This window comes from Synchiropus splendidus, chromosome 14 (assembly GCF_027744825.2).
Source record: "Synchiropus splendidus isolate RoL2022-P1 chromosome 14, RoL_Sspl_1.0, whole genome shotgun sequence".
Classification (NCBI taxonomy): Eukaryota; Metazoa; Chordata; class Actinopteri; order Syngnathiformes; family Callionymidae; genus Synchiropus; species Synchiropus splendidus.
Window position 1 is genome coordinate 10879854 of NC_071347.1, and position 22864 is coordinate 10902717.

The following is a 22864-nucleotide window of genomic DNA, read 5'->3' on the forward strand; positions in this document are numbered from 1 at the left end:
GTCACATTTCATTCAGATGGAGTCCTTTATTTGCAATGCTGCCGGCAAAATTGTGCTTCTATTACTGTGGAGAAAACAAATGCTCATCGTAAGTTGATTTCTTTGCGTCAACAGTCTGTTGCTTCTTATGTTTTCCTTGCTACTGCAGACTAATTGCTCTGTAGCTTCTTAGCTCAGCACATACTATTATCGGCAGGCAGATCTGCTCCCAACAGTGTTGCCTTGACATGATAATTAAATAGAACTAGCAAGTCCCAGCAAGTGAATTACGATGACTTGACACATCCATTCATGGAATATGTATAAGATATCCTTGAAGTGTCCATGATTAAAATTAAATTTATGTTTTTGTCACCTTCTCGAGACGGTGGCGCTCAATAGTTACATATAAATTACCAAGACTGACGTCCATCTAGGAATTCGATGCACATTATTTTCATCTCCAAAAGGCTTTGATGAAAATTGAAAGCAGTAAATATCCATCAATCAAACGAAAATAACTGTTTTTGATAAACTCCACATTTATTAATACTCAACATTGACTTCAAATTACATCGCCTGTACTGTATATGGTTCTCTCAGTACCAAAGTAACTTTATCGTCCCTCAGACTGAGTAACTGTCGTACGCTATGCCGGGCTGATACGTGCTGCGGTGCCAGATATTGGATTAAAAAAAAAAAAAAAGCTGGCATTTGCTGGCAGTGGTCGTAAGTACAGGTGGACGTAAGTCGAGCAGGTCGTATGTTGGAGCGCCACCTTCGGAGCCCTTATTAGAATACTGTTTCATGACACCTCACCAGCCCATCATTTCTAATGACTGTGTAGCTTCCTCTCAACTCAGAGAAATCTGGCCACCAACACTGGTGGTCATCTGTCTGCAAACTTACACGTGATATAAACTATAATACAGTCGGTTCTACTTTTTTTTTTTTTTTTTTCATACGCTCACATCTGCTGGCCGTGGTCGTATGTACGTAAGTCGAACAGGTCGTAAGTCAAATGTTACTTGTAGTTCTTGAGTTGTGTACAGATCATGGAAAGTGATTTTTATTCAGCTTTCAAGTGATGAGTTGATGAGGTTTTATGAAACAGTGTCCTTTTCTTAGGGCTTTGTTGGTGGCACCTTTGGCATAAAAAAATAAATATGTGAAGTTGAAATAGCTGCTCAGCGCCATCTAGTGACTTTTGAAAATCAGGGCAGTGTTTCGTGATGCCTTATGAACCCATCACTACAAAGCACCCAATGAAGTATTGTCTGTTTTAACATCTGTAATATGGTATATGTCATCATTCGTACACCCAAAAAGTAGAGTAGAGTAGAGGTAGAGGAGAAGCTGGGGAAATTAATGATGTGGGAGTAAGACCAAATACATTTGTGTGAACGCGAGAGCAGGAGGAGAATTGGTGGACAGTTGGGGTCAGTAGTGGATCAAGATCAAGGCAGGTAAAGAGGAGAGTGCAGGCAGGGTGGAGTGGTGGTGATAGAAGAGTGGCAGCGAGGATGAAAGGGAACCTTTATATGGCAGAAGTGAGACCATGGTGCTAGGTGTGGAGACAAACTGAGACAAAGCAGAGTGCAGGTTCTCATTTGGATCGGCGAGGACAGACAAGATCAGAAATGAGTGAATCGGTGGGAGAGCCCACATGGAGGAGGGTTAAGGAGGGCAGGTCAGGTGGTGAGACAGTGGACATGCTGGGTGTTAGAAGTGCAGGTAAAAGAAGAAGACGACCAATGAGGTCTGTTGGTGCGGTAACACAGGGCGGGTGTGGGTGGAGAATGATCAAAATTGGTTAAGGTGTGGGAGACCGACATGCTGTGGCAACCCCTGATGGTGAGTTCCTAAAGACAAAAAAAACTTCCATTCATCCAATTTGTGATTGGAAAAATACTTTTTTTTTTCACTTTAAAGTATAGTAATAATTCTGTCCCGACCTTGACTGGGACCGTGGTTTGAACGTCGTCCCATGGAAGGACTGGTTTGACACCCCTGCAGCAAATGACATCCCAAACTGTGTTTAACTCTTAGAAAGGCCCATTTTTCCACTTTCGTTTCATCCCTGCTTGTGACTGACAGGTCGCTTCAATGCGGTGTATAGTTGTGTGAAGCGGTCTGGGCTGTGGTGACATGGATTTTATTTCACTTTCAAGAGCAAGCGGCACTTCATGTCACTCATGGTTCAATGACCTTCAAGTGAGGCTGTTGCACATCTCTCTTACCTGCGTCTGTTGCTTTGTCAGGCGTCAGTCTCGGCTCCTGTCTGGCAGGAGCGGACCGAACAACATGAGCCTGATGAGAAGTCGATTCGCAGAGTGCATATACCCGCTCCACGACCAGTGGGCAGAAAAACATATGCAGGCATTTTGCCATGGGAGTCTTTTTGATGATTCATCACGCTGAGGTGTTGATATAGCTGCGAGTGAAAAGCACTAAATCAAGTGCAGAGAAGTAGAGAAGCACTTATTTCTGGTCAAATCTGTGAACAAGATGGATGTGTGTTTCCCTCTGTGTTTGCATCCATCAGCTGGTCGTGATTCCAAAATGCTCCAGTGAGAACATACAAGCGGTCACTGGCTGGATAGAGACGAGCGGAGGAGATGCTTGGGTCTATATGCCCCGCCCCGCGGAGGTGGCCTGTGGCCCGGGTGACATATTACAGGTCACTCATGTTCCAGTGAAGACTGCACTCACTGGCGGAGATGAATCACCCATCAGCGCTCCTCTGTAAACCATCAATCACCTCTGACTTCTCATCCCAGACACCAGCGCCACATCTTTATACAGACAAGGAAAGAGAAAGCAGTACCAAATCTCACCGGGGGGGAAAGTTCCGCTGACGAATCAGATCAGAAGATCCCCCTCTCTCACACTCCCTCCTCACCCGTCCTACCTTATCCATTCACTTTACCTGCCCTGTCAATGACAACCTTCCTTTTTGTCACCTGCTTCGTCACACTTTTCTTCTATTTCTCTTCATCCCAGTGTCCTCCAAATCCCGCTCATCCCCACCCTGGTGTAGCACAGTGGTATATCAGTCCTTGGTGTCAAACAGGGCAGCAGGAAGCCCAGCTCGCCGCACAGCAGGCAAATCACTGCTGACATTTTAAAAGGTACTGGATCAAAAGGTCCGCAGAGGGCTGGCTGCGTGGAAGCATCGTTTGTTCAATGACTTCAGCAGTCTCCGAGTAGACATTATCATTTGTCTCCAGTCTGGTCGGCGAAGACGACAGGTTAAATCATTCTGACAAGGAAGAGCCTCTCCTGTAACGTTGATCAGCCGGCCGCTAGTTCTGACTCAGTAATTGCTCCTCATCTTTCTTTCCCTGTGTCTGTGTTTTAAAGAAAGTTCCTCTCTCTCCTTCAACCTCCTCGCAGGTATCGAACATTTGTGTCGGAGGACGCAGGACCCAACACCCTGGTCGCCACAGTGTTGGCCAAAGATCCGGACGGAGACGGGATCGTGTACTCCATCACTGCAGGCAATGAGGATGGAAACTTTGTCATTGACAGCCAGAAAGGTGAGACTTTCCGCCGAATCCAGTTCAAGACTTCAACTGCACGTGATTTCATAGTCTGTTCTAATAGTCGAGGAATTATTAGTGTTGCTCACCTTCACAGTCCATATTAAGTCATGGGGCACTTGGGTCTTGCTCAGAAAGTGGAAGTCAGTGCCCATTAGTCTGATACACTGGACCACTAACAACTACACAGATATTACATTTTATTATCGGTGGTTACATATTACATCCATCACAAAGGTTGTGTTTTGGTTTGCTTTTATCCGTCTGTCTGTCTGTCCTTTTTTAAAATCATCATTTGATTTTATAGCATACGATACCAAAATAAATAAATATGTATAAAAGTATACTTTTTAAAACACAGCATACCATCAAGTCCCTAAAATAAGCTGAAACTACAGTACCATGTGACTGTGGTGCCAAAACGTCTACATTGTTGAAGATGGCTTGGAAAGACTTGGAAGAGATTTGACAGTAGCAGTGCCAACAGCGCTTAAGGCTCTTTCACCCTGGTGTGCAGGGGATCAAATCCTGGTCCCGGAACTTTTCTTTTGCCTTGAGCCAACATGATTCGTGATCTTGAGTCATAGAAGTTGCTTCAGAAGTCTGATCGCATGCCATGTTGTTATAAAGTCGTGAAGCTCAGTGGAAATATTTTCATCATTTCTTTTGCCCTCAATATTCACCAAAGTTTACTAAGAGTCCCTTATACACACGGCAAATGCACCACCCAGACCACAATGGTGCTCGTACTGCGCTCTATATTTCAGTCACCTGCAAAGTCTTGGAGAGACAACAAGTCCACGCAGGAAAAAACGTATCATGAAAAACAATGAATCCTGAATTCTCTATTTTGAAGCAGTGATGAAATATGCAAGCTCAGCATCTTGTTTCATTGATGTGATGTCTCATTCTAAGTCACCGTGCATTTTTAATGCATTGCATTGCGCTGAATAAAGACAGATTTTACTTGTTAAGGTATTCTCAGGTTTGCTCGTTCAGACGTGGTGAAAGCAGCTAATCCTTGCTGCTATCAAAGATTGAAAGGTCCCACACTCCCTCTGGAGCACTGTAGTAAGTTTGTTATTACTACCGTCTGCTGTGCTTTACTCTCTCCCCGCCCTGAGTCCACAGCCTCTGTTGGAAAGTGTCGGCACACATATGCATTGAAGGTGTAAAGTCAGTGGCTAACTGCCTGAACTACTTCATCATGTGACGTAGAAAAAAAATGACCAAAATATAATGACTCATCTGAAGCTTCAGTCATGCATGGCTATGTCATCTTTTTAATGCCTATGCATTTTAAAGTTTTTAAATTCTTTTATTTATTGTGCACTGATGAAGCCACCGGCACCTTCACTGAAAGCTAATACCATGTGTCAACTGAATTAGAATGCAGTTCTCATGTTGAGCAGAGACAGCTGAGGATGTTGCATGTCTGTGATAAACGAAGTGAGCAAAGTCAACTTCAACCCAGCAAAACGTGTCGACAAGTTCCTTCCGTTTGAGGGAGGCTGAGAGGGCTGATGCCCAAAAGTGCAGGAGAGAGAAGTCGAGACGTGTTACGCTCACCTTCTTATTCCGTTTTAATAGATTTTTCTATGTGACGTTTGAAGCAAGGATACAATTGATGCTGCAAATTCACACCTCCTGTTGTTTTCATTCCTTTCGAACACATAAATACCTGACGGATTATGAGTGAGGGTCTGTTCAGTGTGGTGGTTTTATGCTGCCCTTGTTATTATATGGCTTAACCCCGATCTCCTCTCGTAGTCTGAACTTTATGAGCAACTTCGATCAGTCTGTTTCTGCCCTATGATGTATATAAATTAAGACACTTAACTTTAAATATGTTTTGCAATCCTTTTTGGTACTTAAGTTTATTTGCCACAAAATGGAACAACATTTTAAATTCCCATCATGATCTAACTTTTATTTTCTCTTCCACTTTGGTCTCGTGTTTCAAATTCACTTCAAGACGGATTTCTTCTGAATATACTGAGGCTCTCCCTCTTTATCTTTTCCCCCAGTTTATGTTGCTGATTTAAAAAAAGGAAAAAAACGCGTTTCCAACTAGGGGATTTAAATCTAATATACTGTATGATAAATTAAAAGATAAATGCTAATAAAACTTTGTAAAAGCTGCATTCTGATCGGATAAAAAGCTCCTATTAAGGTAATATATTTATTCAGTTTCAAGTGCATTTATGGGACCATGTGCTTCGATGAGAGAGAGCAGGAGGAGATGAGAAAGTTTATATTAAAACCATAAGTTCAGTTTTACTGCTGCTCTTTCTGTTATTGCACCAGTAGGAATAAATGGCGACTCCATTGTGATAACTTCCCGCCTGCTTTTCTTCACGCAGGTAAATGGTTCCTGTAGTTTCCAGCAACTGTTTTTATCTTTTATTTACTCTCTGATCCAAAACCGGTGGCAACCGCTGTGACATTTGTCAGCCGACCCTTTCAAGTCAATTTCACAACAACTGCTCTATCACAGATCACTATCTTCAGGCTGTGCTCCGCCAGCACTTCCTTTATTTTTGTGTCATGCTTTCACATTCCAGCATTTTCCCTGTCCTCGGAGCAGTGCTCCGGCTGGTATCTGCCGGGCGCGATGGAAGTGCTATATCTTTATTTGTGTACATGAAGAGTGCTGGCTCATTGAATTGTGCGTGTTGCATTTGTAAACAAGGGTGACATTTAAGCTGCGAGCGTCGCCGCATGCTTCCCACAGTTCACTTCTTTTCACGTTTTGCTGCAGTGCTATAGACGCCAGGCATTATCATTACACAGCGTGCACTTCTTTCCCGTTGGCCTTCCGAATTGTAAGTAAATCAACGGAAAGTCAGACGCGTATCTCGAAGTGCCTCAGCATGTTCAGTTGCTTTTAATCAAGAGCATTGAACCAGATGAATTGCAGTTGAACCAGAGTAAGAAAACTCCCTCAATAGACTTCCCCCCACATCACAGACCGTACGCTCGTCCTGCAACCTCTGATGTTTTTTTTTATCACTGGTAAGGAGAAAGATGTTGACTCAGATGCGGCAGTCTTTCATCCCAACTTTTATCCTGACTGTTACATGACAGCAGTCAACGCGGACAAGAGGAAGTGCTAATGGGCAAATGCTGAGCTCAGTTAACCTGTAAACTGAGTCACACACATCTCACATTGTGATCTTCTCAGAAATGGTGGAGCAGTGTTTATATATTTTTTCCAACTGTTGCTTGAGAGCTCTTCCTAGACTCAAAGATCACAAAGAACTGCAGTGGTGATACTTTTATTTTTTGGTATGGTAGTTTGTGTTCATCACGACAACAAGTGACCAAGTGTCAACTGTCTGTGTGTGTTTGTGCCGGATGCCAACACGGTCAAGTACCACTTCCAACACGCTCCTCTGCCTGACAAAACCTCACTGAGAGCAGAAGAAATGTGCTCCTTGCTTCTTATGGGATGATGCCATACAATAAGACATTATTTGCTGCATTACTATTAATTGTTATTTCTACAAGGGTGGTTTGCCTCAGGCAGTCATTGAGCTCAGTATTTGCTGGAGACTTAAAGATACTTTCTCAACTTTGTAAAAACACCTCAAACCATTGGTGTTATTTTGCTTGTATACGGACGATGCTGTCATTCAGAGAGCGTGGATGGATCGCAGCTGAGCTGCCTTCTTCAAAAATAAACCGTGGTAAATTCTGGACTACAGAATTGGAATTATAGCCGCACCCACTAAATTTAAGAAGGATACTAGATCTTGTTCATACGTAGGCCGGGTACAGTGGTGCTGTCTGCACCGTAGAAAGGTCAGTCGTGCTTAAAAATGCATGAGGATCACTTCCAAACTAGCTTTGAAAATGGGGACCAGCATTGAGGCTGACTCATGAAAAAGCTCGGCAATGTTCCGAACTTGTAACATGAACTCCAAGGCCACAGGTCTCAGCTGCTGCTTTTCGTCTCCCGTCCTCCGGGAGATCTGCATTTTGAGCGCTTCAAAGGTGAATAAAAATCAGTTTGGTGTGACGGGGCTCAATGTTTTGGCAGCATGATGCTCTTTAGCCTGTGAAATACACCGCAGGGCTCTGACCACGTGAAGAAAGTAGTGGCCATGAAAGTAGTTTCTGAAGTAGCAGTGTTAAATACATATCTAGAAGTGATTGACAATGAATACTAGCAATGAAAATTGTTTCAGGATGGTGATTAAAAATACAGTCAAGTGCGATTCAGCATCAACTTTGTCATTTTAATGATTTCTTTGAAGTGCACAAAATATTACCGTGAAAATCTAATTAAATTTATTCTGTTTCTTTTTGCCAAGCCAATAAATATGACCTTAGAATTTAATGAATTCCTGGTGTTGAAAGAAAGTAATTTGATTTACTTGAATTACTTCAATGACAGAATATTGAAGAGTTTATAAAATAGTTTGATACATTTTACATGGTCTAAACTTGCTGACTGGCTGGTGAGTCAAACTGACAGGTATTTAATAAACCAGATGCATTTAAAAACTGATGGTTTACTGATGTAGAAAGATGATTTTGAACCTGAGCCGCCTGAAACGCTGCACATAATAACTGCTGAGGTGTCAAACAGAGGGAACCAAGAAGCACAATACAGTCTAACAGGATTAACACTTCTTTTTGCATTAACTATCTAAGCGTGCGCCAATCGTTGCAGTGCATTATGAGAGTTGGTGGTGAATGTTATGTATAATTAACTCATGTCACGATCATATATAATGACGTAACGTAATAACAGGCAGAATGTGGCCTTCAGTCTGACACACACGTATGAAATCCAAGTGTATATTTTATGGAACTGAAAGGCTAAAGCAGCTTACTGTTGCGTAATATAATAAGTTGGCAAAACAGATTGTTTAGTCCAAATCATTTTACGCCCTCAGAGAACATTAGAGAGCAACTGTTCATTTATTTTTCTGTGTTTTGACACTGTGGCAATAACATCCTTCAGCTTCATGATTAGGTAAATAATTTAACATGGTGGGCGTCTGTGTTTCTTCCCTGCGACCGTAGGATTAATTCGTCTTCGCTCCACTCCGCTGCCCAAGCTGCAGGGACTGGAGTACGTGCTGAATGTGACAGCTACCGATGACAACGCCTCTGGTGGGCCACACTCTCTTTCCTCCACAGCCAGAGTCATTGTTGGAGTGGATGATGTCAACAACAACAAGCCGGTTTTTGAGCAGGTAACTATCCTTTTTTGTTGTTGTTGTGAAGAAATACCCAGCAAGAAGTTTTCATATTCCCTCACGCTGACTGTGTTTGAGCTAAAAGGCGAACATTCTCTTCTGTTGTTGGTCCAAACATCCCTGAACCAAGAAGTTTGTGTCGATTTTTTGTCCTGAAACAACTTCACGGATGTTACATTTTGGGCAGGACGTGCCTGCAGTGGGCCTGAACTGGATCAGACCATATAGCGATCGTGTACATTTGTGCGGCGTATTAAAGCTCTGTGAACACTCTATTTCGGAATCTTCCTCTTGGCACCTTCTCTAAGTTGGCATAGGTACAACACAGGCACGCTGATGTTTGATTAGCTGGCAGGTATCCGCTGAAAGCTTCCCATAATTCCAATTATGACTTGTTTGTCGGAGACACATTATCGGCTTGAACAGAATTTCTCCCAGGTAATCTGAGCTGCAGCCCTACGTTAAATATGCCTCGCTCTGGTATGGCTTTGCATTGAAAAATGAAATGCGATATCCACCACCCATTTATTCGCTCCAATGGAAAGTATCTCAGACGGAAGATGTCTCTCAGATACTGACAGTCGCCAGTGTTATTTTAAGATAAACCATAGTGGACTAATGTCCTAGCCGTCAAAATGTCTCATCCCACTTTCAGATAAATTCCCTTGACATTCAATAAGATGGAGGGACTTCTTTTATGGCATAGCATCTTAAACATGTTTTTTCACTTGTTCTGTTGGCAGATTTTTTATTGTGAATTAAATGAAAAAAAAAAATCTACCAATAGAACAAGCAAAAAAAAACAACATGTTGAAGATGCATTGTCTTAAAAGAAGTCCCTACATCTTGCTGAATGTCATTTATAAAGTGAATTTACCTTAAATAAAGTGGGCTGACAAACAGGTAAGATTTTGAGTTTTTGCTGTGTGAGTTTGGTTCCTATTTCTGACCCTCATATGGAAGACAGGCAGAGGTGAGTCCATGGTAGTTCAAGGGAGAATCAAGGTTGAAGTGAGGACAGCTCTGAACAGGCTGAAGCGAGGGGAGGGATGTGATCTTTCTAACATCCCAGTTGAAGTGTGGAAGAGTTGACACAAAGCAGCAATGCCTGATACATGTGGAAAAGATAATTTGGTACCAGTTTTCAAGAACAAAAATCTAGTTGTTGCTGTATAAGGCCAGGCTAAGAGGAGAAGTCAACATCAGTGAGCAGCAGTATGGAGTCATGCCAAGAAAAAGCACCACAGACCTGGTGTTGAGGATGTTGAAAGAGGGGGTGAGAAGGAGAGTAATGTATGGTTTAGAGACGTGTGAAGAGAAAGACAACCAATGATGATGAAGAGAGGTGACACACAGGTGAGTTCCTATAGCAAACCCGGCTGAGAGATGTTAAAAGAGTGAGAATGCAAAACTGAGTAGTGATTCAAATTCATGACAAATGTTCAAAGTCACGAATGTTAATTCCGATTTCACATGATGCTAGGGAAGACAACGGGAAAACACTGAGAACCACATTCAATGCAGAACAAAACATTAAATATGAATAAACATGAACTAAATGAATAAAACTACACAATAATTTACCAGGGATTTATGGAATAAATATATTACAGTGTGGAATCACCAAGTACATATTTGCTTTTAAATGTTATATCAATACACTTTCCTGTGCATGCGTTTTAAAGCTTGAAAGGGCCTGTCTTATTTAAAATATTATATATTCTTCGGCTTCCTAGACGTTCCATTTTCTTGTCAGCATGTTCATGCTTTCCGACCTTCAGATGTGAGAGGCAGATATATTTGGGTCTCGACTGTTAGACTTCTATTACACTTGAAGTCATTAAAAGTGTTCTGTTTGCAGTGACATTTCCATAAAACCGCTGCATGGGCAACACCGTGGAAAAATGGTTTGCGCTGGAAAATGGTGTCAGTTTTTACTTTTTCTTGACTCCTTCCTTTCATAGAAGAAGATAGGACACGTATACGTACTCAGCTAATGAAACACTTGCATTAGATGAGCCTGTAAACTGTGATGAAAACATTGGATTTGTGAGCTGCGCCACTGCCACAGCAGAGAGAAAAATCACTTATCTCTGATGTGAACAGGCTGCAGTGAGTAATTAAGACAAACTGCATCATTGTTAGCATAATTAGTCCCGTTCAAATTGTTTTCTCATTAGGGTTCCGTTATTTATATGGCTTCCGTTCCTATGAATTTAACGGTTAACTACAAAACATTTTCACGACAAACGAGTACAGTGGTAACTCAGTTCTTGCCCACAATCCGTTCCAGACGGCCATTCGAGAAGCGATTTGTTTGAAATCTGAATCCATTTTTCCTATTACAATTAATGGAAAAAGAAATAATGCGTTCCAAGCCTTAAAAGAGGCTTTTGTAGGAGTGAATGTAGAGTGTGTGCTGCAGGTGCGCTGCTCGTCTATGTGTGTGGCCGCTGCATGTGGGAGGGGTTGCCGAGTGAGTGACGTCTCTCCAGAAGTGAAGAGGTGCCCGGTGCGTGTCCAGCTCGGAATGTGCGCTTCTGTGCAGTTTGGCTGTGACAAAGTCATAAACCAAGTCACGCTCTGTCCCAGACTCGCCTCATCCCTGTCCCAGCTCCAGCCGGCAACAGGACATCAAACCCTGGAGTGAGTGCTCCAGCCTCGGAGGTGTGGAGAGCGAGCACCTCCCCTGTGACACTCTACCACGGTCCAGTGCAGAGACAGGAAAGGTTTTACACCTCAATATGAAGAAAAAACAGTCAGTAAATGTAGCTAACAGGACACGTCTGCATACAGAGGCTGCGTTATACACAATAACAAAGCGTCATGGGTCAGCTGATCGGTCCGCGCAAGTTCTGTTTTTTCCGGCTTTTTTCGGGGTGTTCGAGTTCTGGATTTTCGTTCGAAATTCGAAGCAAAAAAATCTCGAATTTTTTGTTCGAACGCAGATTTATTTGAATTCCGGGATGTTCGAAAACCGAGGTACCACTGTATATGAAAAAGAAGTGCAACGTGGCTGGTGGATTGTGCATGCTATCTTGCCGTCTTTTCCCAGCCAACAAACCGATCCAGCATGTTACCTGACTCAGCCGGGGTGATGAACAATGCTAACTAGATATCGCCAAACGTGTATCAAAAGAGACAAGGGTTGCTCTGTGTTCAGCATTTTTCATATAGGTCAAGTCGCTCTTTGCAGTAGCCACACTCCTGACCAGCCTCAGAGACTCCAGTTGTGGGTACTGCCCTCAGCTATGCAACCTTCTTGACCAGCGTGTCCAATGTCCAATTTAATTTCCCAGTGGTGTTTATAATGCAAAAGTGAATGTAAAACAAAATTTTGTGGCATCACAAAACTTTCTGTTTGAACTCAAGCTACCTCATTGTGCCTCATCAACTTTGTGAGCCATTGCCCCCTGCTGTAGTGGAGGAAGTGCACACACTGCCAACAAGGGCAGTTGTTTAAATGTATGTATGGGTCCATCATTTCATTCAGTAATACACCAAATTCATTCAAATTGAAAAATGTGGCTCCTTGTGGCAAACATTCCTATACCATTAAAATGCGATTAATTGCGATTAATTAATCGCAAATTCTCAAATTAACTAGATTATTTTTTTAATCGAATCCCACCCCTAGTTTTAAGTCGATATTACTTTAAATGTAACTTTTGACATCTCAAATATAAGTCATGCTTAGTTTGAGCAAACAAATGATATATATTTAACATGATTTTGCTGCGACAGCTTTTAACATCTCGAAAAAAGGTGAACTAAATGACTGTTTGATGAGCTGTGATACGGCAGTGTTTCAACATGAAGCTTGAAATAAGAGCAATGATGAACACGTAATGAAGCAACTTGAGTGTGTTACTAAATCGTAAAACAGGAACGATCATTTCTTTAGCAGTTGTTTATCCTGGTTTTAAGATTTCCTGTCTATTGCAGCCAGGAAAACAAGGCTGTGCTTGATTTAAGATAGCTAGTGAAAAGTCGAACCAGAAATAAGAATTTTGTGCTTGGAACAAGATAAATGATCCATCACTGCCAAATCACAGTTGTTTTCATCTTGTTCAGAACCACATCATTTGCAGTGCAAACCTGCTCTTAACCAGTTAAAATCAACTGACTAGATTCGTAGGGTGATGTGTGGCGGACAATATGGAAAAGCTTTGCTTGTCGATCATGACCCACTTACTGAGTCTATCCATCCATACATTTAAAGAAACTGTGTCAAAGTTTTGTTTCGCCGTCTGAAACAAATGTAACTGGCAAGAGTCCGACTTTGTTCTGTGACTCCATGTGGCAGGGCAGTCTTCCTTTTCACAAAGCCCGTACCTGCGTACAGATGAAAGCAGCTCCCAATATCTGCGTAATGGACCATTCATGTGCAACATTACAGTTGGAGCTCAGTCAGTTACCCAGTCAGCCTTCTTACTGGAAAGAGTTCTATAAACTAGATTTAGAGAACTGCATTGTAGCATAGTGTAAAGTTTTGTTTTTTTTTTGGTCGACCTTCAGCACCATCTCCTTTTCTTGACTGTGGAGGTGGCTGACTCATCTGAGTAAGTCCAATTGTCAACTCTCTTTAATGGTTTTCATTTAGTATAAAGTAGTTGCCGTATTTGTCGGCCTTGATTGAAGCCTGTTTAGTTGCGTGCCTAAATCCAGAAGAATACGCGTGCAGAAATAATTTGGTTTTCCTCTGATCTGCCCGCCTGTCTCCCGTTCTCTCCGAGCGCGGCGGCTCTGCCTCCCTCTCCTCGGCCCACTCAGCAGCTCTCTTTCATTGTTTGCTCTGGCTTCCTCATTTCCCTGGCCTCTGTCTCTCTCTCTCTCTCTCCGCGCTCTCTTCCCCTTGAGTTCTGATTAGCTCGCACACCCACTCTATCTTTAGGCGCTCCATTGGGATTTCAATTAATTCAGGAAAAAAAAAAGTGCAATATCATCACAATATAGCTTTACCTGTTTAATTAACTCAGGGCTTAATTGGTAATGGCTGGAACTCGGCGGGAACGTGTTCGCCCGAGGTTTCCTGCGGACGGACTGCGAATGTTGGCAGCTTGATATGTTTAAATATCAAGTTGCGCCTCACCACCGTCTGCACCAGCGTGACCTTAAACTTGACATCATGTGAATTTTATGAGCAGCCAACTTCAGCCTGAACTGTCTGGGCCGTCACCTCTCAGGAGCTCTTATTTTATTCCTCGCCTTTCGCTCTTTGATCTGCGTCCCCTGCTTTGTTGCGCGCTCGCTCCACATTGCCTCGTGTTTTGCTTTTTCATGGTCATTTTATTGAAGGGGTTGTTGGCATTGTGTCTGATTACAATAAGAAGGACTCAAGGGAGCAGCAAGTGATCTAAAACATATGTATATGAGAGGAAGTCGAGCAGTTGAAGACAAAGCCATCTCGCGAAAAGCCTATCGGATGTCGTCAGCAGAAGGCACTAGCGTGTCTTTGTTCACTGCATTGCTCTGTTGACGTGACCTTCTACTTAATGAGATTTTTTTTTGTCTTTGTTCTAAACCAATATTTACTTGTATGGGTTGTGATATATTCTATGTTGGTCAAGGCAAAGATAGCTTTGGAGGAAATATAAAACATTTATTTGTGACTGTCGTTTGGTTTCACGTTTTATAATGTGGAGAACGCAACACAATTCTGAGTGCGGAATGTAACCTCCAAAACTGAAGCACAAATCCTTGCATTGCATAGCACAAACAAGTGTTCATAGGTGGAAGGTCGGTGTTGCCTTTTTATATGGGAGAGGACCTTTTGTCAGAGGAAAAAATGAATGAAGGAAGAACTAAAGAAAGAAGATCCTGTCATCTCCCGAGCCCAGTCTGAACTTTGAACTCCTCCTGAGGCCCACATTAGATTGAAGCTCATGTGTGATCAAGAGGTCATTTAGGCAGCCTGCAGTCTAACCAAGACACTGATAAAAGCAATTCTAACCTTTAAATCAAATCTGAAGTGGGCTAGAAAGTATCCGATTGAATTTAGATCCAAGTTTAGCTGCTTCTTGAGGCTAGAACATTGATGCAATTCAGATTTAATTCTTCCTCGTCTTGTAGCTTTACTCTGACAGATACGGCATCCATCCAGTCAACCTGCTCTAAGCTGGATGGATGGCTGAAGTCTGTGGACAAGTCCGGACTACCTGGAAAGTTCAAAGCCTGGGTCTATCAACATGGCATACTGCCCAGGATCCTGTGGCCCCTCCTTGTCTATGCCGTCCCCATCTCTACAGTTGAGGCCCTAGAGCGGAAGGTCAGCAGCCACCTTTGGAGATGGCTAGGTCTACCAAAGAGCCTGAGCAGCATCGCTCTCTATGGCAGCTGCTAGTGGACCTTGAACGGCAGCTGAAGTTCCCCAGCCACATTGCTACCACCACTCTGCGCCCGGACATAGTCCTGGTGTCAGAGACCACTAAGCAAGCTGTGCTGCTGGAGCTGACTGTCCCGTGGGAAGATCGACTGGAAGAAGCCTATGAAAGGAAGCTCTCCAAGTACTCAGGACTGATCAGCGACTGTCAACAGGCTGAGTGGAGAGCAAGATGCTTCCCAGTAGAGGTGGGATGCAGGGGTTTTGTGGCACGATCTTTGGCCAAAGCCTAGAGTATTCTAGGCATCGAGGGAGAGAAAAGAAGGAAAGCCATATGCAAAGCCACTGAAGCGGCAGAAGGAGCATCAAGGTGGCTCAAGAGAGGAGAATCATCTGGACACAAGTCAGGGTCTGATCAGCCTCCGCTGGGTCTTCTGGATGAGGGTGTATGATGTTGAAAGACCCGAAACACCCAATGATACCAGGAACTCCAGATGCATTATTAGATGTATTCTCACAACTAGCAAAGTTGCAGTGAAGAGAATGTGTTTACTGTCTGGCTCTCAAGAGGTGCTAAGGAGCCAAGTGTCGAGCCAAAACTTGTAGCTTTGTCGAGTGACTCGCTGACAGAGAGAATCCAAGCAATTGCCTTTTGTTTAAGACGGCTTGACAGTAGCTGAGAGAAGTTCATTGAACGTCTAGTCTTGTGACAAACAATGAATAAGCAACTAAGAAACAATGACTTGGTGTCCCTGCTTGTTTGTCAACTGAACATTTCACCTCTCTCGTCTCTGTCTCAGTGCCAGCAGTATCGTGAGCAGGCTTCCGTGCTGGAGAATCAACCGACAGGGACGTTTGTGTTGCAAGTGCATGCTGAGGATGCAGATGAGGGCGCAAATGGAAAAGTCAAATACGGCTTAATGCACAGAGACAGCGCCATGCCGGCCTTCAGGATTCATCCCGACACAGGTAGGGTTGATTTTCAGCGCCTGGACCAGGTCTAGACGAAGACCGGGTGGGAAGGCGGGGGGTTTGTCGACAGCCAGGAATGCCTTTAATGGTTATTGATCTCTGAGGTGTTTATACGCTCAAAGTGTTGTACAGAAGAAGTCAGGTGTGTACCTTTGGAATGACCTTCGTTCGATATGTGTGGTCAGACTGAAACATAAAGTGAGGCATCAGGCTCTAAATAGGCGGAATCAAAGTAGAAATACTCACCACAGAGTCTGCCTTTGGACGGCAACTTCACATCAGCCATCTACTATCAATTCATGGATAGCATTTTGATAAAAAATTTTGGACTAGAAAAAGGACGATTTCAAGTTAATACTTTTGTTATGTGTTTCTATTAACCTTGCCTTGTGTTCCGTCAAGTGAATGATAATGCTGCTGTAATATGTTGACTCCCCACAGGCTGTTGATCAGAAGAAAGGAAGAAAGAAAGTAAAGGGAGAAAGAAACTCAAGTTATAGCCACTTGCTTATGCAGTTTCCAACTAGATTTCCTGGCACTTTGGAGGCAGACTCAGGGTTGAAGAGGAAAATTGAATATTCTTGGTCATGCCTCCAATGCTATGGGAAGAGACGGGACAGAAAAAGGAAGGTTTAAAATCATTTACTACTGAAATAACCAATGAAAAAAAGAAAACGTCTGGCAAACAGCTTGTGATGGGTTAATGAAGTTAGTGGGTTACATAGCCGTCCAAGTTATTCGAGTGAAAAAAATTGTACAACGCCGTTGTGACCTTAATGCCACTTATGAAATGTTAGGGAAATCTCTTTTTGAATTCCTGACACGTTGGATTACCATGTTATTCTGTTGATGGCTGCGTTCCGTCTTCTCCATCTGCAGACTTATTAAGAAAGTCAGTGCGCAGTGAAAGAAACGCCCGACTTGTTTTCATGATTGATGACTCTGTGGGTTTATGGGTGAAATGAGGAGTGGCTGAATGGATAGACGCATCCATGTGAGCCTGTTTTGTGGGGTTTGCGTAATGTGCTGATTATTGCTCTGCGTCAACAGGAGTGATAGTGACAGCGCGACGCTTCGACAGGGAGCGGCAGAGAGAATATTCAGTTACAGTAACAGCCACCGATTGGGCGGAGGAGCCGCTCATCGGCATCTGTCAGCTCACCGTCCAAATACTGGACCAGAATGACAACAGCCCCAAGTTTGAGAATCTGCGCTACGAGTGTAAGTACCACGTTGTGTGTCCTTGGTGACGGCTTATTTAAAATTGCGTTGATGACCTCAAACATGGAAGGAATAATGTGTGAAGTCGCAGGAGCGTTCCATTACTGATCCAGAAGAGCTGCCGGGGCGTAAATGGAGTTAAAGTCATCTGAGAATAATGCTTGAAATGCTGCAAGAATACACTGCGAGATTTAAACCCTTTGCCACCATGAGTCAGTTGTTTTAGTGGCGAGCAGGAAGGGCAGGATTTTGCTACAACACAAACTAAAAGTGTTTTAACATTGAATTCCCAATAAATTGTGATCAGAAAATTCCAGTTTATATTTTTCAGCGCTGCTGCTCTGCATTATTAGAGGAAGTCTCACCTTCCGTCCTGTTTTTTTTTTTTTTTTGTGAGGGGTGGTGAGGAGTTGTTAGATCCTCAGATAAGAGTGTGAATCCACTCAGACTCAGCCCTTGCATAATGCTCATGAGATCACATACCTGTCAGAGATTCTGCTAATTAGTCGACACGACAGTTGACAGTCTCGGCAAACAAATGCATCATGGGAATGGATGACACACATTCGCAGAGGAGCCTTGGTGGATGTGTAATTACAGGTAAAACTTGATGAACACAATTGTTATCTCAAAACCTGGCACCAGTACCACTGCAAATAAAAAATAGGTTTTGTTTATTGTTAATTCACCAGAATATACAAACAGAAAATACATTTTAATGCATATATTTGTTAATTTTCAGAATTACAAATGACAAGCAAATACAAAGAAACAACCAATACGCTTTTCTCCACCCACCCTCCACACTCAATTGCAACTTACTGTAAGCGTACAAAATCCAGTCACATAAAGTCATGATCACAGCAAAAAAAAAAAAAAAAAAGGTTTCTCTTGTAGCAATTGAATAAAAGGGGTCCAGATATCAAAGAAGTCATGCACTTTCCCTTTTCTTATATAGGTCATTTTTTCGAGAGCTGGACATTTCCCTGATCTATTGACCAACTATAGGGGCTGAAACATTTTTCCAATTCAATGCAACAACATGTTTGCAATGAAAATTATCTTTTTTTTTTCTTATGTGCATTAAGAGAAAGATTTATAGGAGACTTGAGTAGAAAATACATGATTATTCATGAAGCTTCAGTCGCCCATTCCACTGCTCTTTCCCCTCTTCTCACGGTGGATTTTGAAGTATAACTGAGAGTAAAACCAACGTAGAAATGTTCAACATTTATTTCTTCTGGTTGCACCAGCTCCTGACTGTGATTCTTTGATGGACGAGCGTTTACACTTCAGAGCTCTGTCCTGCTCCGTGCAAGAGCTCTTAAAAACACAAAAGCTCCACATCATGTCTGTTGACGTGTTAAAATAAATAACACTGCTTCAATGTCAGAAAGCGTTTTGACTACTTTTAAACACAGCACAATTGGCGCTCTCCTGGTAGCCAGATGAAATGTCTAGATCCTTTTGTGACGTCGTTGCCACCGCAGCAACCCACGATTCAGACACATTCATTGTATCACGATCTAAATATTTTTGACACATTGCTTCCTGAGGTGATTCATATTGTGCTACTGGCCAACCAACCAGCAATTTTCTGTAATTATTTCAATGTGTGACAGTGTTTACACTGGATCTACTCCCCCGGCGCTAATTTGTAGCAGCTAATATGAGGGAAAAAAGGTTTTTTTTCCAGGGGTTAAAAGCCCTATTTTGCATAATAATAAACAACTACAACATGATTCATCAATGACCTTTACCAAGCGTCACCTGCAGCTCTGAGCGTTTCTCTTTCGACAACAAACAGCGTGAACATTCATCATGTGCACCCCCTGTAGACTTCCTGCGAGAAGACACCATGGTCGGCACCAGTTTCCTCCGAGTGGCGGCTCACGATGACGACTTTGGCACCAACGCAGCGGTCGCGTACTCCATGTCGCTGGAGCAGCCCGAGTACCTGCGAGTCAATGCTGTGACTGGATGGGTGTACGTCAACCAGCCCATTTCTCAGGTCAGTCATTGGTCAACAGCCACATCCATTAAAACGCGACTGTTTCGTGATACTGTGTCAGCGGAGCTAATGAATTCGGCTGTTCAGCTGAACTTTAAATTAGCCATCTACAATGAAATATTTATGATATTCAGTGGTTCTCGAATGGTCTTTAGTTTATAAATAAAACTGTCAAGAAAAAGGATTAGTAGTTTTAGCCTCACTTTTAACTCAATTTTACAATGTTGCACAAGTTGTTTTTTTGTCTGGAAGAATTGCTGCTCGACATGAAGCTTACTCCCTCACAAATGTGATCCACTTTCAGGTACGATAGGATGGGGAGCAAAAGACTGAAGTTAAGGCATTGATGTGTCTTTGGGTATTTTTATGTGTCAGGGAAGAATGAAGAGTCAGTTCATGTTGCTCTAGAGTTGACAGGCGCATATCTGGAATCAATCTGCTGCCTGTCTCTCAACTATGTCCATGAGCACTGGAAAGTTGAGCTGGTAATAAATCAACGATCACGTCCATAAATGTGTGGTTATTGGCACAGTTCCCTCATTCTTCATTATTTATTTATTTATTTTGACTCTAACTTATACAATGGAACAGGTCTGGAGCAAGATGTGCTTTAACTGCACACTGTCAGCTTTCATTTGAGGGTATTTACCTCCATATATATATATATATATATATATATATATATATATATATATATATATATATATATATATATATATATATATATATATATATATATATATGTTGCCCTGTATTATTCCCTTATTATTCCAGTGAAGTTCATTTCAAGAGTGCTGTTTGCATTTGGCATCTGTAGCCGTGACCTCTATGTGAGACCCAAAAAGTTGTCACTCTCAGCCAAGCTATCATTAATACAACACACTCATCAGAGAGCAAAAACATTAGTCTGTTTGGAACATTCCTGAAAAGAAAGAAAGCCCCAGTGAGCTCAGCAAGAAAACAGCACTGCTGTACGACAGAAGGATTCATTACATGGTGAAGAAAAATCCCTTCACAACAATGAGCAACCACAATCTCCTGGGTGTCTGCATATGTGTCAAGGGAAGGCTTGACCAGCGTGAATACAGGAGCTTCACCACAAGACAGTAAGCATCGGTTTGCCTCAAGAACTGGAAGTGAGAGTCTGCATCATTGATGTTGTGACTGCTGACAAAACATTTTTTCGACAATATTATGGGCTTATAACACAAGAAATGCTTCATAACTCAGTGGTTGTCGCTTTGTTGTTGGTCAATGACCTAAAGAGTGATGTAAACACGAGTGATGGAAAAACAAGTTTATTTAAGGCTTAGAAGTTGAACATCACCAGGGATCAAACCCAGCCTCCGGTGATGTCTAAGTACAGTATGGGTTCCATGACTTCTGGCTGTAGTTTACGGCAAAGGGTTTGTTACCAAGTATTAAAAAGTGATTTATGACGGTTTCAGTCCCATTGGTTTTGGTCCCTTAAAAAAGTGGGTGGCACAAAGTACTGTACTGCTGACTTGCAAATACCTTCAAATAAGTGCTGAAAGTCTGCATTGTATTTTCTGTACAATTTTCTTGTACGTTTCTTTTCAAATCATAGCGTTAGTGTTTAGTGGCAAAAAGAGTCGTGTCAATGTGCCACATCTTATGGATCAGTTAGAGGTATGATTCAGAGAGAAAGGACAAGTAATAGCTCTTCAGCTTGAATGGATCTGTTCCACACTTCAGTTTGACATGCTCCACTTTCTTGCTGTAAACCATGTGAGAAGTCACTACCCAGCAATTGTCTTGAAACATTAAATATATGTTTTAAATGTGACAATAATAATTAATGCCAGCTAATGCATGGGTGTGTGTGTGTGTGTGTGTCACGCTGAATGCAAGTCTATGTACATCGGCGCTCAAGGGGCTTTTGCAAGATGAATGTCTCACACCAGAATTGCGTATAAATGATTGATCAATGATGTTACGCACAGCTACCTGTGACTCTATTTCAACGCTGCTGCTCCTCTCCTTTATTAAAGACTCCTCTTTAAATATACATAACATCCTCTAAACCTCAAGTAATGAAAAACATCCATCTCGTTTTAGGGAATGACTTCTTCAGTGAAGCAAAGTGCTCACTACTTCACCTAATTGTGTTGGATCATTGCTATTTATCTTCCTTGAGTTGTAGATTGACCATTTCAAAGCAATTGTGTGACTTGCCGAGTCCCAAAGAAGAAAAAAAAAGTTGTTTAACAGTGGGGATAAAACATCTAGATTCAAGATTTTTATTTCTCACTCTCCTGAATGCCGACAACTTACAGAACTTGCTGTTTTCGCGGCATGGAATTCAAGTTCATCTCCATCAAATCTAGCATATTTTTTATCTGAACAAAATTTCACAGTGCAGAATTCAGAACCCAAATATTGCCTGGTTGGTGTTTTGGTACCACTCTGCATGGCTGTCTATTATTTATCTTGTTTTAGAACACTGGTGTTGAATGTCTCCGGCAAGCTTCTCTCCGACCTCATGCTTAAAACCTTCACGGAACAACGGTGTTGCATATTTCACGACATTTTCACAAACACTTTGAATCATCTCAGCCTCTTCGCACCGCGACTTGATTTCTAAAAGCTTTTTATTAATTAATAATCGTCTGAGATTTAGTTGCAGATTTTTTTTTTTAAGTGAATTAAAAACATTAACACCAAGAGTTCATACCTCGCATCAGCCTTAAATGTTTTAACATCAAGCATATGAAATGAAGCGCCATTTTTTCAGTCAGATGAATGCTGTCTTCCTCCGTGTCGCCTTGCATCTTAAGCACTCGACGTTGTGACGTTGCGGCAAACAAAAACACAACTGCCTCCTTGAATCACCGCGCCATGCTATGATGCTTTAAGGACAACACTACAGAGTGATCTTGAACTTAAAAATACATGTTGTGATAGTATTCTTCTCCAGGTATTCAAGTATTCCAGTCCGAGTGTCTCTTGTTTAGATATCTGTGCTCAACTTATTATGGCTGCCATGTTTATCCTCAGAAGCTGTTGTGGTGGTGCTTAAAGGGAACTGATATTGTGCATTTTCAAATCTTGTTGGACCCCCATCAAACACTGCAATTCTGCAGTTTCTTCTTGAACAAAACTATGTATTTTGAAATAGATTAGAAAACGCAGATGAGCTCAGCCAATTTGATAATGATTCCTATAGTGGGAGCTGTACTCATTTTCCTCAACCACCCCCACTCCACAATGACTGGAGTCAAGAGTAGAGTAGGTTCTACCTGCAAAACCTGCACTCGGCTGCTGCCGACAGCTACAGAAACTACTCCCACTTCCCATGGCTTCATATATTGGCATTATGAAAGTGGGCTTTTTCGTTCTATACTGATGACAGAGGCAGCCGTCACCATTGCATGTTGGGATTCAATGGAGAACAGTGTGGTTCTCTCGGCGTTTGGCGGAAAGTTTGAAGGGGTTTTAATAGCAATTGACTTGTTTCATGTCGAATGAAAGAAGCGGAATCCCATGGCTTACCTAACCCCAACCTTTTTTTTACGTGATGCTACACTGCCCACCGAGTCAGGACATGCCACGGAAGGCGAACCATGTGTCCAACATGCAACAATGA

At 42.3% G+C, this 22864-nt stretch overlaps 1 protein-coding gene across 1 annotated transcript in view; it reads left to right on the top strand.

Moving 5' to 3' along the window:
* LOC128770415 (neural-cadherin-like) overlaps positions 1–22864 on the top strand; it is a 168935-nt gene that overhangs the window by 70596 nt on the left and 75475 nt on the right. The window contains exons 7-11 of the mRNA XM_053884836.1: positions 3376–3518; positions 8556–8728; positions 15854–16022; positions 17076–17246; positions 19085–19257. Of these exons, the coding sequence (XP_053740811.1) occupies positions 3376–3518; positions 8556–8728; positions 15854–16022; positions 17076–17246; positions 19085–19257 (829 nt within the window). The remainder of the gene's footprint in view (positions 1–3375; positions 3519–8555; positions 8729–15853; positions 16023–17075; positions 17247–19084; positions 19258–22864) is intronic.